Below are 16,945 nucleotides of genomic sequence, written 5' to 3' on the forward strand. Positions count from 1 at the left end.
GTCTGAATGATGAGAAACGTTTCTTCCCATATGGGAAGCCATGAGGTCTGTTTTGAAATAATTATCGCCTGTGCCAGGAGGTTCGTATTGTGACCTTGTCGAATTGCTCTAGAGGGACGGCACAACACCACATCGGAGTACCCCACAATGCGGAGGCGTCCGTATGAAGCAAGGAACCTTGGACGGCGTCATGTTCTTTTCCCCACCGTAAAAGCACCCACCCGCCGGACGTGGGCTTGTTGTGTGCCGCCAACATCATCCAATGTATTCGACGTCTTGAGAAATACAACAGCCATGTCAACAATCAGCATTTCAGGAATAGCCGTACCCCGCCTATGCTTCGGAGTGGGAACCCTCATGAAGTGGGCACCTGGCCACACTCATCCACTTCCTACAGACAGCAGCGTCGAAATTCAACAAGCGATTGACGCGGGATTCCGTCACTTCAACACTGGCGATATCTACACCAATAATGACAGCTTTGCCGAAGTCCTCCGCCGCAGCAATCTCAAACGCTCCGAGATCTTCCTATCCCTTAAGATCAATACCTACGCATCCCTAGGATGTCGAGGCCGCGATCACATGATCCAGGCCGTAAAGCAGGAGATTGAGCGGTTTGGGACACTAGAAGGCTATGTCGACATCCTGCAGCTGCACTTCCCGCCCCGCGGTTATGATGGTAACATGACCAATCGCGATGCATGGCGTGTGCTGGAAGATCTTAAGGATCAGGGAGTTGCTCGCATTATTGGTGTATCGAATTGGTATGTCGTCAATAACACAACGACGGGGCGTAACCCGATCAAAGCTCACAAGCGCGATTTTGTAGGACCTTGCCCGATTACTACGACATCTTCAGCGCCAGCGACCTCAAACACCCTCCACAGCTCAATGAATACGAGTTTAATCCGTTCTTGCTGTCTGATCCCAAGGTCCGGCAACTCCGCGAGTTCGAGGTCAAGCACAACATTGTCCCAATGAGTATTAACGCCGTTAACCAAGTTTCTGGGAAATAAATCTCCCAAGCTAACAGTCGCGCAGACTATGGCCTTTTGACAGCCGTCAGCGGTCGCTTGCCCACTGAAGACAGCACAGCACTGTTGCAGAAGTTGGAAGAGCAGTCAAAGCAAACGAGGCTGTCCACAGCTGATCTGCTGCTCAGCTGGGCATACTACCGGCTTGGCGGCATTGTCGTGACATCTACATCGAAGGCAGACCGCGCTAAAAAGACCTTCGCGCTCCTTTCGGCCAAGCAAGCGCCTGTTAACGGTCAGATCTACGAGGAGATTGAGAAGGCGGCAACGCTGGATGGTCCTGAAGGTAAGGTATTCTATGGCCATCCTCACATGGAGAAAGCTCGCCAGCAAAATATGAATGCTCAGAAATAGGATCCATAGCAAGTAGCAATTACCATTATCTATATCTATCAACTAAAGAGGGCAGCTAGGAATCACCAGCCGACATACTCATTGAACCCCAAGTGAGCCTCCAAAACATGGGCTTTCACAGGCAGAGTTCGTTGAATTTGCCTCTTGTACTATTTTAATGTATACTGTAGAAGTCTCACGACATGGCTTCAACCCCGCGTTTATACTGTCTTCTACAAGAGATTTCAACTACCCCACCGCCACTTACCATGTGAGTTTCGGCACCCCACCACATCCTGCAACGTCACTAGTGTTTCCCCACGCCCTCATCCCCCAAGAGCCATACGTTATAAGCTTTGTCTACATTACGAATTTCCAAACAAAGCATCTCCAGGCGAAAACTGTCATGTCTCTTCTTGTGCTCTTTGGTTCTCTCACGCTCCTTGCCATCAGCTGGCTGCTCAGCCACATCCTTGCATGTCTTTCACTCCCTGGAGCGTACGGGCCTGCCCTTGCCAGATGGACTGATGCATGGTACATCTGGAAAATATGGCAAGGCAAGTATGAGGCGTACGACATCGAAGCACATGAGAATGGCTGTAAGTGACTACTATTCCTTGGCTCTAATCACTTCCTGGCCCATTGCTGATGACCACCAAAGCCAGGAAAATCGTTCGCATCGGGCCTCGCATGTACAGCATTGATGACCCGGCCATGGCTCGCGTAATCTATGGCATCTCATCTCCTTTGCCAAAAAGCGGATGGTACGATGCCTGGGGAGACCCTCGCATCCCGAACCACAATCTCTTCAGCGCGCGCGATCGCGCCGTGCATGGCCTCATGCGTCGCAAAGTCGCCAGCATGTACTCCATGTCGACAATCAAGTCCTACGAGCCCTATGTTGACAGCTGTGTTGCGCTTCTTCTGAAGCGTTTCGACGAGTTCGCCGAGAGCGGAGAGACGTTTGACTTGCAGCAGTGGATGCAGTGCTATGCATTTGATATGATTGGTGAGATCACGGTGAGTTTGGTGGTCCGCTCATTTGCCCGATTGCATCAATTTTCTGACTCTTATACCAGTTCGGCAGACGAGTAGGTTTCTTGGAATCTGGCGGGCAAGATATCGACGGCATCATGCGAGGTCTAGAAGACGCCAACGCGTTCTCGACACTCTCAGGCGTCAACGCCGTCTTGTTGCCCATACTTCTCGTCCTTTATGGTAACCCTGTTCGTGGTATCGCAAGTTTTGCGCGAAAGCTCCAGTCCGAGAGCGATGATATTGACATCAAGGAAAAGCATGGCGGAGAGACCTTCCTGACAAAAGCTCAACGACTGCAGAAGGAAGACCCGGAAGAATACGAAAGATTTCGTGTTCAAACGCTTACTTTGACAGGAAACGTTGCAGCTGGAAGTGACACCACGAGCATTTCTCTAACCAGTGCGATGTACCATATTCTCACCACAAATGGTGTCGCAAAGAGCATGTACGAAGAGCTCGATTCTCAAGGCTTCTGCTCTAGCCTCGATGAACACTTCACTTTTGACCAAGCCCAGCAACTTCCGTACCTCCAGATGGTCATCAAAGAAGCCCTGCGACTCCATCCAGCCGTCGGCTTGCCCATGTGGCGCGAGGTCGTAGGGTCCGGTCTGGACGTCGATGGAACCCATTTTCCGCCTGGGGTAAGTCTTTGAAGCCTTATTCAACATGGCACAGCCGCATAAAATTGTTCTAACTACTTTGAACAGACACTCATCGGTGTCAATCCCTGGGTAGCGCACCGGAACGCAAAAGTCTTTGGCACAGACGCCGCAGACTTCATACCAGAACGGTGGGATCCCCAACACGCCTCCACGGAGACGTTAGCGGCCATGGAGCAGTATTACCTGCCTTTCGGAGCGGGCGCGAGGACCTGCATAGGGAAGCACATATCAAGCCTGGAGATGGTGAAGTTGATCCCAGAGCTAGTTAGGCGGTATGAGTTTAAGTGTCTTAGTGGGGAATTGAAGACTGTTAATAGGTGGTTTGTAAAGCCACAGAGAGTACTCTTTAGTGTCAGGCGGAGAGGACTTAGATCTTCAAACTGAACAGCAGAGGATTTATGTTTAGCCTTATAGGTAAGAGGAAGTTAAAGTCCCTGACCATTTGCGCGGCAACCTTGGTGCAATGGTACATGTAAGGTCTCCAGGGCCGGGAACTCGTGGCTTGCAACAACGCAGTGGTTCATCGCTGCCGAATAACCTCCTCATCTGACTTGCATAGCACCTTGGGAAGGGCTCGGAGACTACTATAGGGAGTCTATCTGTCGCGGTGGCATTCCTGGCTGTGCTGTCTGGGATATTTTGATGGGATGGGCATGCTGTAAGCGTTGTGTGCTCCTCATGTGGGTGTTATTTGCGAGCCTTCTCTGACGACAAGTCTTCTATAGGACCTGGGATGCGCGAGGACGTCAGCGCGATGGTGGATAAGTATGGTACCTGGAATGACTATTGGGAAAACAAGAAGCCGAAGCTCCGCAACATTACTATTCCGATGTATGCCACTGCCAGCTTCTCAACTGGGCTATACATCGAGGGATCAGTCAGAGCATTCTAGCTCTCTCGATCATCTGAAAAGTTGTACTTCTTCCATCTGGAATGAGGCGTATTGCCATCTACTCAAATTGTTGAGACACTGCAAAAGGTTGCGCTGGACTGCAACTCAAGAATGGCACGACATGTACCAGCAAGAGAATCTCGATGACTTGCAGCGATTCTTCGACAAGTACATGCTGAATAAAGACAATGGCTGGGAGACTACGCCCAGGATCCGACACTAGCTGCTGGGTTACAACCGTTCAAGCGTAGCCAATCAGCCTGCTGCTCAATTTCCGCCAGTGAAGTTCAGGTACGAAACCTTGTTCCTTAATGCGACGAACAGATCTCTAGGGCACCGAAAACCCTCGTCTAAGAGCGTGGTCGAGTATCAAGCGGATTCGCCTTCCTCTCCTATAGGGTGCTTGCAGCCCCAGACCTCGGCCGCTAGTCTCATAGATCAAGGCCAGGGCCAGGACCCGGACCAGGACCAGGGTCTCGAGTCTTTCCCCCTCGGCCAGATCCCCATGTGGTTCAGAAGGGTGTCAAAGCATCGTGATCTGGGGTATTTGTGCGGGGTGAAGCGAACGAAGCGGAGCTATTCCCAGCGACAAGATCGAACTTCAATGCTTGCGTCGAATTTCAAAGTGGCAATATGGTTCGTGATCATATCACGCCGAATAGCTTGGGAGAAACATGATTTTGTGTGCTGAACGAAACTGCATCGGTGGTCCTAGTTTCTGTGGATCTTGCAGAATTTGCTAAATCGCGGCATCTAGAGTCGGCAGTCATGAATCTCCACCAATTCCGACTTTCGGAACCACTTAGACTTGAAGTTGCCGGTGGAGGCTTCAGTATGCACTCTCTGTATTATGACCTAACCTCATGACTTCGTGACAACAGCTCCTCGTTTCTCGGTCTATTCGACGACAACACAGTTGGCTTCTCCACGAGTGTCATTCAAGAGCCCGCAAAATGCCATTTCTAAACCCTCAGCCCAAGATCATCATCGCCGGTGCAGGTATTGGTGGCCTAACGGCAGCACTGTCCCTCCACGCCGCTGGGTTCACAGACATCCACATCTTCGAAGCAGCGTCACAACTCACAACTCTTGGCGTCGGGATCAATGTACAACCCTCCGCCATTCTCATTCTCCGTAATCTCGGACTCCTGGAAGCTTTCGAGAAGACCGGCGTCAAGACGCAAGAACTGAACTTTTACAACCGTCACGGCCATGCCATTCTCAGCGAGCCACGAGGTCTCAAGGCAGGCTATGCAGTGCCGCAATTCAGCGTTCATCGCGGCGAATGCCAAATGCTGCTTCTGAGTGCCGTCAAAGAGCGTTTGGGCGAAGGGGCGGTCAATCTCAATCACGCTCTGACAGGGTTCTCACAGGATGAGAAGAGCATCACAGCAGAGTTTTCGCAACGGCGAGACGGTGCGCCGGCAGGACAGTCTAGCGTCACTGGCCATATTCTGATAGCCGCTGACGGAATCAATTCGACCGCGAGAAAGGTTCTCTACCCCAACGAAGGCCCGCCGCGATTCTCGGGCCGCATGCTTTGGCGCGGCTGTATCGAGCGTGAGCCGTATCTCACAGGAGCATCAATGGTTTGGGCTGGTCACGCCGATCAAAAGTTCATCGCCTATCCCATTAGCCAGCGCTCCGCAGATAAGGGCAAGAGCCTTGTGAACTGGATCGCCGAACTCAGGATAAGAGACAAGGATGATGAGGATCTCACGCCGCCAAAGACGGACTGGACAAAAGCAGTCGACAAGTCTGTGTTTGAGGGGCCGTTTCAGGGTTGGCGGTGCGGCGGGCTCGAGATGAAGGATCTCATCGACGCAACCGAGAAGGTTTTTGAGTTCCCTATGAGCGATCGGGACCCTGTTGAGCGTTGGAGCTTCGGCCGCCTGACTTTGCTTGGTGATGCTGCGCACGCAATGTACCCGATTGGCTCTAACGGCGCATCGCAGGCTATTATCGACGCGGAGACTCTTGCGAAGCAACTTGTTGAGAACCAAGACGATGTGGTGGCGGCGCTGAAGGCGTATGAGTCGGAGCGGCTGCCAGCCACGTCCAAGATCATCATGGCAAACCGTGGAAATGGACCGGATCACGTCTTGCAAATATGCGAGGAAAGAGCACCCGATGGTTTCGGGAATGTCTACGATGTTGTCCCGAAGAACGAACTAGAAGACATTGGTCGGGTCTACAAGAAGGTGGCTGGGTTTGAAATGGAAAGTGTGAATAAGAAAGCACAGGAAACAGAGGGCATTAGTGAGAAACTAGGATTAAAGAGCCCAGCTGAGTGGATTTAGGCCTCAGAGCTGATCAAGCGTTGATGTTTGGCACCTACTAAAGAAATCTCAGTTGACATTGACAGAAATGACAGCGGGTTAAGAAAAGCAAAGATGTTACTGGCCGCTCTAGAGTCCCATTCCAAAGCTATCTGAGGTGCATTGCAATTCAAAACCCTTCTTGGATTCATGCGGGCTTCTATTCGGTGCCGTTTGAGACGACGAGTACTAGTAGCCAGGAACATGCAGTAAATAGTTCCGGGAAGAAGCGAACCGGGGGCAAGTTGCCAGAGCCTGAACATGACTTGTCAATGTCTCTGGTTCCCGGCGTACATCAACGACCGTTTAAGGTATGATGGCGCAAGTCCAGACTCCCGCACCTGAAGTCAGCGTGATGCTGCGGAGTGTCTCAGACCATGGTTGAGGTGTGCAGGCGCCACGGTATCATTAGTTTTGGTCTAGTCTCTCCCTGCGCGGCAGCTGCATCCAATCCCCTCTCGTTACCCAGGACATTCACAATCCATAGCATCTTGGCCGTTGTCACTGCAGTCCGAGCTACAGGTAAGGAGTCCGGCAGTCAAGTGACTTTGAACCCCGGCTTGTGCCACCATTTGGCCTGCGCACATCCTGTCGCGGCATTTCAAGCGGCCAAGTTTGATTCATTTGCCCTGAACAGGCCACTAAGTGGTGCATGAACGCATACCGCGGAAGGCTTACCTGTTTCTTCTAAGGTTCTATCCTTCAGTTGTCCTCTCTTCAAATGTGACGTACCTCAAATGCACTGCACCTACGACATGCATGATCTCTATCTCGGTACAGCGTCACATCAGTGCTTCAGGAATACGCAAGAGGACTCTCCAAACTCTGTTCGCCGAAGCTTGGACAGAAAAGAAGTCAAGATAGAGTAGAGAGTGGGATTTAACCTTCAAACTTTCTGCCCAGGCTTGAAACCACAAGGCGCTCGATGTCACATGTATAAACATTCAATCCGAGTCGAAAGTGTTCAAAAGGTGTTTTGGCTCAACTGAAGGGATGTGTACAAAGGATCAAGCTAACTACCGGAATCTCTTTCCCGGGAGACATAGTCACCGCCTATAATTCACTGGTCAAGAGAAAGCCATAGATGAATTTGGGATCTATCATCTGCAACATTTTGCTTTTTTTCCCTGCCTCCCTTTTGAAGAGAATCACGCCAGTGACGGAATGGTCCAAGCTTGGGAGGTTGGCTCCTTCTAGTGGCCCGTGACTGAATGTCTTTCTTTTCCGCTCCCGCCGTCTTTCCGAAATCCGACCATCTTCTTGGTGTTTCATCTTTTCAATGCCCCATGACTTTACCACGGCTACTACCTCGCTGTCAGAATGGCGTCGTGAAAGGACACCATGGATAATACGTTGCCGTCGTCAACCATACGAGCAATTGCGTCCTTGGTCGTCCTCTTTGTTCTCGCGACGACCTTTCTCGCTCTCAGGATTTACGCGAGAGTCTCGGCGTTGAGAAGTTGGCGGCTGGGGACGGACGACTATCTCATACTTTCGGCGTGGGTGAGTACGGATCTTTGCGTAATCAATCCCGCGATTTTCTTCTGTTCTTCTAATGCCATGTCTAGGTTCTGTTCACATGCATGATATATCTTCGGGTCGCGCTTCTAAGTGCGTCCACGTTTGCGGGGATACTGAACGTCCCAAAGTACAGCAAGATCAGTAAGGCAGCCGGGGTAATGTCAAACATAGCGTGGGCGCTAAGCAAGACATCGTTCGCCTTCACGCTCATGCGTTTGATGACGGGGAAGCTTCGATGGATGCTGTGGTTCATCATCTTCTCCATGAATCTCTTCATCGCGCTGTGGCTCCCATTCTTTCTGAACCCATGCGGCCCTGGCGGACCGGAGCCATGCTGGCCACGGGAAATGTCTGTTCCGTTTGGGATATTTGTCAATGGTGATTACACTCAAGTTGTCTTTGTCATATGGTTCGTTCCAGGATTGAGGTGGCTGACTTTCCTCTCTTAAGCATATTCGGCCTTCTTGGACATTTTTCTTTCCTTGTTACCATGGAAAATTATATGGCCTCTTCATCTTAGCACTCACGAACGGATTGGCATTTGTGTAGCTATGAGCATGGGTATCTTGTAAGTTTCGGTTCCGCATTTGGTGCATCAATTCTATGTCTTGGATTTTGTCGATTAATGTTGTCTGCAGCGCTGGAGCTACTGGGATAGTCAAGGTTTTATATCTATTCGGACCACAATCACGCAGTATATTCGACTCCGGAAGTATATGTAAGTCTTGACACGTCCGGTTATGAACCCTCAAGAATCAACTTGGAGGTCATATCAGACTGACCCTTTTCTTCCCTTAGACACATTAAGCACCCTCTTCATCTGGGAAAGCGCTGAGATCTCAGCCACAATCATGGCAACATCAATACCCATGTTGCGAAAACTCGCCGTCAACATCTCAACCAGATACTCTTCTCGAGGAAGTAGCGAAAACACCATGCTGTCCGTTTTCCAGCGCCAGTTACGTATAGCTGGCCTCAGTAATGATGCTGAGAACCAACACGCTGACCAACCAACCAATTATACTGGCGCTTCCTCTACGAACTATTCACGGGCTTGAGGAACGCATTCTTAAGTACGATTAGGACATAACACAACAAGCACAGGCTACCCTAGTTCGATGTTTAAAATTAGTGAAACTTGGAAAAGATTGATGTTAATAGCCGCACACCCTATCATACCTTCATAATACCTCAACCTCTCTCAAGTAGCCTTCCAACGGGCTGATTCAGATTAGCTGGAGTCAAACATAAAGAAATTAGACCTTAAACATCCAGTGTACGAAGCATTCCGTCGTCAACCTATCAAATCCTCTTAGAGATCGGAAGATACCGCAAAGGCGACGTGCTCTCGACTGAGCCGTTCGGATTCATGTTGGCTTTTTCGTAACTAATTTAATTTGACTATTTTGACAGATTTTCATTAAATTTTGGAACAGAATATAGAAGAGTCGCTCAATTGTTACAGAGTCGCATTGTTTTTCCTGATTTTGAATTCTATGATACGTGCATTAGCTCGTGATCGTTCTGGAGGCTCTTGATTTAAACTTCCTGCTTCATGCGAGCGCAAATCCGCGTCATTTGCAACAGCTAAGACTATTTCCACCTCACGTTATGCGTCGATGAGTAGATATCTGCGGAATAGTGAATGAATTATCGGCGTTCATCTCAAACTCTGAAGTGCCTTTCAACACGCGATTTGAGGACACTTTTTAGCTCGATAGAACCGCAATCTCCCGAAAGCACAACAGTCACATATTGACGGCGGGACTTTTATGGGCAAAATTGCACCTAGTACGTGTAGTCCTGTTTCCCAGAACGAAAGTACATGTCGCGCTGTTGCATGATACCATGACTCGGAGGAGTCCCGGATTTCCGGACTACACAAAGAATATCAGCTATTGGTTTGGATGCTGATGTGGTAGACCGGAGACTCCGTCGCCAAGGCAGGCAAAGATTGTACCCACTGGAGAACTCTGGTCTGAGCGGTATTTGCGCCCTGGAAATGGAGAAAATCTGACGACACAGTCTCACTCATGACTTCATACACGACATGCTCTGTTGGTCAAATACAACAGCGATGTCGGAAGGAACTTAACCTGTTCAGGGCGCTCTATTGCTCTGAGCCAAGTTTGCGAACCATGTTGATGTCTGCAACAGCAGCCCAATACGCATTTGTCGTATTCGTAGCTCATTCATTGGCCAATCCTATGTTGTCTCTCTCATCGAGTCATGCTCGAGCTGCGTCGGATAGGTCGGCGGTGCGGTGGACGACCTCGTCTCGATTGCCAGGGCTTTCTCCATACAACAAAACCGGGGTCTTCTTTCGCTCTCGGGTTGTAGATGTTTGAGTAATGCGCGTGGATACTAAAGCCTTTGATTGTTACGAGTATACGTTGTGCCGGTGGTTGCATGACTTGTACAGATTACCCAACCGGGCAACGTTGTTGCCTTCATTTTACAGCAGATTAGCCCAGACTGAAAGATGAGCAGATAACCCAGCCACTTGCTATACACGTATTTGAAGGCGTGTTAAATATGAGTAAAGTCTTTGAGTAGCTGTATAAAACTAGAGCTCGAGCATTACGGCCCAAAGAGGCACCTGTCGCATCATATCACCACAACATACCGCCAGGTTATATCTTACAACCAGCGTAAGTTCCCAGCAACTGGCCCCGTAAGCCAACAAATTAGACTTTGATTCGCCAGCTCAATTTAATAAGCTTTCAGGGACAACCCCAAGTATCTAAGGTAGAACGATCTAGTGAAGGGGAACTCACAATCTTGGGCTCCGACATCTGGCATTTTACAAGCGTCGACAGTTGCTAGTGCTTTTAATTCTGCATGTAGCATGCTCCGAAATCCAACTTGTATAAGTAGACCGCATCTTCCACCAACTAAGGCTTCGACATTTCTCTCTTGGATCTCTCGCAACCCACGTCTGTACTACAATACCCATCTTGACGTACCTTAAATCACAAAATGAAGCTCTTCACACTCGTCATCGCCCTCACAGCGCCTCTGGCCGCACACGCCTGGACTGGACACGTCTACAGCACGCAGGAAGACTGCATCGCTGGCTGCCCGGCCAAGGTAAACTTCCTTTGAAATTTTTCCGTTGGCTCTCGGATACTGATTCTTGAAAACAGTGTCAGTCGGGGGGTGGCGCTTACGATGGTTGCTCCGGCGGAGGCGGCGCCACTGCACAAGATTTGTAAGTTGCTGCCATGAGAGAGTCTCTACGGCTTGCTAATAATCTGTTCAAGTGTCTACTGCAACTGCAAGTAGATACGGCGATGTTGAAACTACCATAGACTATCACTCTTCGTGCATAAAAGACATGGACATTTCCGCTTTATCATGGTTCATAAACGTTCTTCACATGACTCAAACTGTCTCGTTGATCGAGAACTGTGTCCGCATCAGGTTTCTGTCGAAAACACTTTTGCTTTCATTTAAATATCGCTGCCTAGTGACAATCGAGGTGTTTACGCCTTGAGAAGGAAGGGCACACCAGCGTCACGGCCATTTGGGCCTACAATTGCCATCGTGCTTGAGTGAAAAACTCGCCACCTAGACTTTTTGCAGGAGTGCATGAACTTACTTGTTTCAAAGTTTCCCATAATGCCATCAAGGTTCGATATATTCAATGCTCAAGACCCATTCTCCAAGTTATTGCTACATTGACTAGCTTATCCGCTGGATGAAAACTCAGTGCCACCTTTTGAGCCAAAAGGGCTCTAGATGAGGAACTAAGAAAATATATAAATACACTCTGAAGTCGTTCTCTATCTGACAAGAATAGATTCTCTCGGACACTTGACACGATCATGGATAAGACCAGCAGCCGCGGTTTCGTGATTCTCTTCACCGCAGTCATACACTGAATGATGACTTTCCTCACGGACGTCACTAATAAATGGCACTTTGGTGCTCGGGAAGAAGACAGAGAGCATACTAGTGTTATGGAAAGTAGGTGGAAGTCTTTTACCTCCTTCTGTCGTGTTGTTCGAAGGATGCTTGGGTGGTTCCACCCCTGAGAATAACCACAAGAGGATTGGTGTTAGAATTTCCCCTTTAGGCGCCCGTTACAAGTGCATTCTCGGGCGTCCCAGCAGCTTTCGTGAGAAACAATGATGAAGATTGATGCCTTGCGAGCAGCACTATTTTCAGAGGCTGTGTAAAACTCTAGGCGGAAATTTCTGAGTTTACAAGGTCGATTGCAGACATTATACAGGACAGCCGACAGGCATTGGGAAGGGGGATTGTGATATAAATCGGCTCAAGTCCCTCCTATTCTAGTACTTATCCACTAACGTACACTGCTTGCTCTCTAGTACATCTCACTAGCCCAGATCTCATCACTCCCCAAACTTTTAGAAACGCATGTGAGCTATCTCCCGCTGATGCTCACGCCACGCAGCGACCGGGTCCCAGCCCTCATCAGCCGTAGTCTTCACACTCTTATCCTTGGCGCCATACAGATACGGCTTCTCGTTGGCATAGCACGCCGTCTCCGCTTCATCCGGCAACGTCCCCTCGAGAATATACCGCTTCGCAATCCCTTCCGTGCAATCAGACGTATCCCTTGACGAGTGCCCATACCCATGATGCGCAATCAACCTCGCGTTCCGCCCCATCTCGTTCAATAACCTACGCCCGTTACGCAGCGGCGTGGCCGGGTCATACGTCTCCGCAATTAACAGGATCGGGTTCTTGAGCGTGTGATTTAGGTCCCCGCGGTAGACGTCCACCGGCTCAGGCCAGTACTTGTGGACCTGCTGGCAAGGAAAGACATCGAAGAAGCGCGAGTTGCCCGCAACCCAGGACTGAGACGACATGTTGGCCCAAAGGGATTCCCACCAGACGAGACCGTCGGGTGGCAACGGCGCGTCGTAGGCATCTGCGCAGATGACGATGAAGGCGAGTTCATCCGAGGCGGGCCGCTTATTGGGTGTCGCGGGGAGCGTCGGGTCGTATTGCCAGGCCCGCTCTTCCAGGTACGCAGCGGCCAGGGTCGAGTTGCCCTGATCGAGCTCGTATAGCATCTGTGCGAGGGCCGGCCAGCTCTGGGCGTTGTAGAGAGCCGAGTAGATTGCGGCGACGAGGACCGAGTACGTGACGAGAGACGGGCCGCTTTCTTCGGTGTACCCGATGGCAGGGCGGTCAATGAGTGACGTGAGGAGGGACATCATGCGCTTGTCCAGATCCTTCAGCACGAGGGGCTCTCCGCTGCTGCTCTTGAGCTTTGCCAGCGCGCAGTGATCCGGTCCGGCGTTGATGCATTCGCCGAGAAACCCGTCGTACCAGGCATGGGTGCCGTTGTCGAGCGCGGTCCACCCGAAGCCGCCTAGTTCGCGGTGATCGCGGACGTATTCCGTCCCGTCGAGGATCACCCGACCGACACTGTCCGGGAACATGTTGGCGTATGTCTGTCCGATCCCCGTGCCGTAGCTGACGAGGTATCCCGTCAACTCACCCTCGTCCAGTGCCTTGCGGATCTCCTCCAAGTCGCGCGCGACGATGGATGTGCCCATGAAGCGGCCGAGGTCGCCGTGGACTTCCCAGCAGGCCTTGAAGGTGGCGTCGTTCATCGCGTCGGCAATCTGCAGCTGACGCTTCGGGTCGGCGGACACTTCGATGTACTGGCCCGTCAGAATGGACCAGCGGTCTCTGTCGGCGTCGTAGGGGAAGCAGGAGATGGAGGGGCGGGTGATGTTGACGCCTCGCGGGTCCCAGCCCAGCACATCGAATTTGCCATCGCTGAAGCGCTCGGTGTACTGCTCCGCGACTCTCCAGCCGTACGAGGTTCCGCTGCCACCTGGGCCGCCGGGTTCGATGACGAGGGTGCGCTCGCTTCTGCCGCCGGGGGGTGGGTTTCTGGTGCCGTTGTCGGGCTCACCTACGCGGGCTAGGCCCGAGACCTGGTATTTGATGATTGCGAGTCGAACGATCCGGTCGTCTGACTTATTGGTGTAGTCTAGTGGCACCTCCAGATATCCGCAGAGGTAGATGCCTCGGCCGGAGAAGGGGTCACTATCATTGCCATCAACGGAGACGGTCTTGTTTCCCCAGCTCCAATTGGACGGGTCCGGATCAAAGGTTTTCAACCACGTCTCCTCGGGATGAGCGTCATCGAGTTCCGGCGGGACGGTAACATTTGTACAAGGGATGAGCTTGAAAGGATCTTTGGGTAGAGGGAACCGACCAAACGGGGATTCTTGTACTGGGATCGGGTTTGGCACAAGCTCCCCTCTGTGGTCCTGGTCTAGACGGTGTTTTCTTGTGAGGTGAATGTTCAACAAACCGACAGCCAAGAGAACACCGGCGAACATGAGCCGTTGACGTAGTCCCGGCTTCCGAGATGGGGGCGGGGGTGCCGGCCGGGGCTGGGCCTCGGCGAGCTGTCTCTTCTCCATGTTTGCTTTCGTTGTGACGGACACAGTCAGGCACACACACCTCCAGGAAGACGCATTGAGTGATTTATAGTTGGGAAGAAGAAGTGAAACGAAATTTGCTGATGGCAATGATGACGAAGAGCACGCGTTCGTGAAGACGTTGCCCTGTGAGGGGTCCCGATCCTTCAGGTGACAATCGTCTTCTCACCTTCCCGTCTTGGCGGGTTTACCTATCGGCCGAGAGGACCCACATTTACCGATTTCGGCTCCGGACATTCGGCCGGGAAGCCCCGGCAGGCACAGAATCAGCACCAATCAACGAGGAGGACCCAACAAAGTGACAACCATTCCGAACAGTGAAAATGAATTTGTACAATTGGTATCTGGTGATCATTAAAAGAAACATACAGACTCATAAATATGAACTAAGAAAGCATCCCGGCCTCAACTCAGACATCCGTCTTCCGGTCATGCGCAAATGGGGCTTCTTTTGACTCCTTGCCCGATGAGTCGCCTCTGCCAAAAGGCTTCGTCTCGCTCGAGTCCAAATCCACACTGGCCCTCCATCCCATCCACCACCGACCGCTAAACAGCTCTTCCATCCTCTCCATGGGGATGCCCTTCGTCTCCGGCGCCCACAGGCCGAGGACCACAAGGCCAACGCCGCAGACGACCGCCCAGAAAACGTACGCGCCCCATACGTCGAGGCTGACAAACATGTTGGGCGTCACGCGCACTACAGCGAACTGGAAAAACCAGTGCAGGGCCATGTTACTGGCATAGCAGACGCTGCGGATGCGGGTCGGGTAGATTTCTGTGCCGTAAAGGTATTGTACCGTGCACAAGCCGATGGACCAGCCGACGGCATAGACAAAGACGGAGGCGATCGCGGCATCGGAGGCCGACTTGTTCGTACCGTCAATCCAGATGGCCATGTAGATGGCCATGTATACGTGCGTGATGCACTGCAGGAACAAGCCCGTAATGAAACACCGGCGACGACCGAAGACGTCAACGAGACCCCAGGTAAAGACCATTGTAAACACAAGTTTGACAGCGCCGTACGCGCCACTAGTGATGAGGGAGGTATTATCCCCAACAACACCGGCGTACCGGAAGATCTCAGGGATGTAGTATGTGATGCCGTTCCCGCCAGACCACTGCGCGACAGTCTGCATGACGGCACCGAGGAGGAAGCGCGTGCGGTAGGTAGGGATCGTGGCAATGTCCTTGATGATGGCCCATGTCGAAGAGTCGGCGAGGATCTGCTGCCGCGTGCGGATCTGTTCGTGGATCTCGTCGTATTCATGGGCGAGAGCTTGGTCGCTCGGGTCGGCGTGCCGGAGTTTCGCGAGCACGGCGAGCGCTTCGTCGCCACGGTCTCGGGAGGCGAGCCAGCGCGGGGTGTCGTCGAGGAAGAAGGAGGCGATGAAGGCTATGCCTACGGGGATGAGGGGGACGGCGATGACGAGGCGGTACTGCAGCCTCGTCGCAGCGAGGGTCGCGTTCGCGGCGTAGTTGATGAAGAAGCCTAATTCACGGTAGGTCAGTAAATTGAATCGACGAGATCGCAGAATGTCTTCCCGGGGGTGGCCTTACCAATGGTGAGGAACGACAGTAACACGACCATGTATATGCTGACGACCATACCGCGCGACCTCGCGGGCGCAATCTCGGAGAGGTACAGCGGCGCAACAACCGTAAGTCCTCCGGCGCCGAGCCCGCCCCATATCCGGGCGAAGAGCATAAACCCCAGGATGCCGGACGAGAAGACCTGCATCAGACAACCCGTCATCCAGACAGCGATGAAGAGCTGCCACGCCCTCAATCGTCCGAGGCGGTCATTTACGGCGAGCGCGATAATGGAACCGAAGGCGGCGCCGAGGACACCAAACGACGAAATGTTGGCCTTGCGGTCAGCCAAACCGGACTCATTGCCCTTCCAGAGGCTCGAGACGAGGCCGAAATCCTCCTTGAAGGACGCCAGGCCCGTTGACGCGCTGAACCCGCCTTCATCGTAGCCTACGTGGGGAGCTAGTCAGCGCACCGTGGGTTTTGGTGTTGATTTTTGGTGTGTGTGGACGGTGGAGTAAAAAAAAGGGACGGATCGCCTGTCAAGGTCGGACGGATGTTGACCGCAAGATCTAACGGGAACTGGTTACTTACCCTTGGGAATAGACCCGCACGAGATAACGATGATGGTAAGGAGATAATAGGTGTTGAATTGGACCATCTTAAAAACCCCTGCGACGCCCTTCCTTTGCGTCGATATCGAAGGGATTTGGGACGGGGTTGGAACGAGAGGTTTTGGTTGCGGGCGCGAACCAAGAAAAGAGTGTATGCAGTTATGAAATGCAAAAAAAGAAGAATTTTTCAATCTCTTTCGTTCCAGTCGTAATTTTTGCCCCCTATTTTCCGACACGCAATCTCAGACGGGACGAGCTCGCACCACTACCCCCTCCGATCCCTCGCCTCACTTATGTGGTTTCTCGGGTTCGCTCCTTCGTAGACACTTTGCGCCCTCGAATCTCGTTCCCGTGTGACGGAAAACCGTCGTCGTCTGCTCCAAGACAAGAAAACGCGGGGTGTGGGTGAGGGGGTGAACTCGATCCTATCCCACGGGGTAAAAGACGGCTGCGCGGCCTGGGCCTCCCTTTCGATGGGAGAACGGCCCAACGGGTAACCCTCTCTCGACGTTCTCCGGAGTTTTGGATGGGCCCCTGGTGTGTTGCCCTGGTTCAACTGGTCTCGA

At 51.9% G+C, this 16,945-nt stretch overlaps 5 protein-coding genes across 5 annotated transcripts; 3 read left to right on the forward strand and 2 right to left on the reverse strand.

Annotated features, from left to right (window-relative positions):
• Positions 1-294: 294 nt before the first annotated feature.
• Positions 295-3,451, forward strand: CABS01_07403 (uncharacterized protein; the record flags this gene model as incomplete). The annotated part of the gene is made up of 7 exons (XM_060540766.1): positions 295-764; positions 830-981; positions 1,060-1,320; positions 1,514-1,966; positions 2,029-2,387; positions 2,447-3,046; positions 3,113-3,451. The coding sequence occupies 7 exons, from the start codon at positions 295-297 to the stop codon at positions 3,449-3,451; spliced, it is 2,634 nt and encodes an 877-aa protein (XP_060402934.1).
• Positions 3,452-4,912: 1,461 nt separating this feature from the next.
• CABS01_07404 (monooxygenase) lies at positions 4,913-6,259 on the forward strand (the record flags this gene model as incomplete). Its single annotated transcript, XM_060540767.1, has 1 exon — positions 4,913-6,259. One exon carries the CDS (start codon positions 4,913-4,915, stop codon positions 6,257-6,259), a length of 1,347 nt encoding a protein of 448 aa, XP_060402935.1.
• A 1,359-nt stretch (positions 6,260-7,618) lies between these two features.
• Positions 7,619-8,856, forward strand: CABS01_07405 (uncharacterized protein; the record flags this gene model as incomplete). The annotated part of the gene is made up of 5 exons (XM_060540768.1): positions 7,619-7,780; positions 7,846-8,176; positions 8,249-8,366; positions 8,437-8,516; positions 8,597-8,856. The coding sequence occupies 5 exons, from the start codon at positions 7,619-7,621 to the stop codon at positions 8,854-8,856; spliced, it is 951 nt and encodes a 316-aa protein (XP_060402936.1).
• Positions 8,857-12,171: 3,315 nt separating this feature from the next.
• On the reverse strand, positions 12,172-14,214 carry CABS01_07406 (uncharacterized protein; the record flags this gene model as incomplete). Its single annotated transcript, XM_060540769.1, has 1 exon — positions 12,172-14,214. The coding sequence occupies one exon, from the start codon at positions 14,212-14,214 to the stop codon at positions 12,172-12,174; it is 2,043 nt and encodes a 680-aa protein (XP_060402937.1).
• Positions 14,215-14,642: 428 nt separating this feature from the next.
• CABS01_07407 (uncharacterized protein) lies at positions 14,643-16,426 on the reverse strand (the record flags this gene model as incomplete). Its single annotated transcript, XM_060540770.1, has 3 exons — positions 14,643-15,724; positions 15,793-16,215; positions 16,360-16,426. The coding sequence occupies 3 exons, from the start codon at positions 16,424-16,426 to the stop codon at positions 14,643-14,645; spliced, it is 1,572 nt and encodes a 523-aa protein (XP_060402938.1).
• Between the last annotated feature and the right edge of the window lie 519 nt (positions 16,427-16,945).

The sequence above is a fragment of the Colletotrichum abscissum genome, assembly GCF_030869225.1.
Source record: "Colletotrichum abscissum strain IMI 504890 chromosome Unknown Scaffold_16.1, whole genome shotgun sequence".
Classification (NCBI taxonomy): Eukaryota; Fungi; Ascomycota; class Sordariomycetes; order Glomerellales; family Glomerellaceae; genus Colletotrichum; species Colletotrichum abscissum.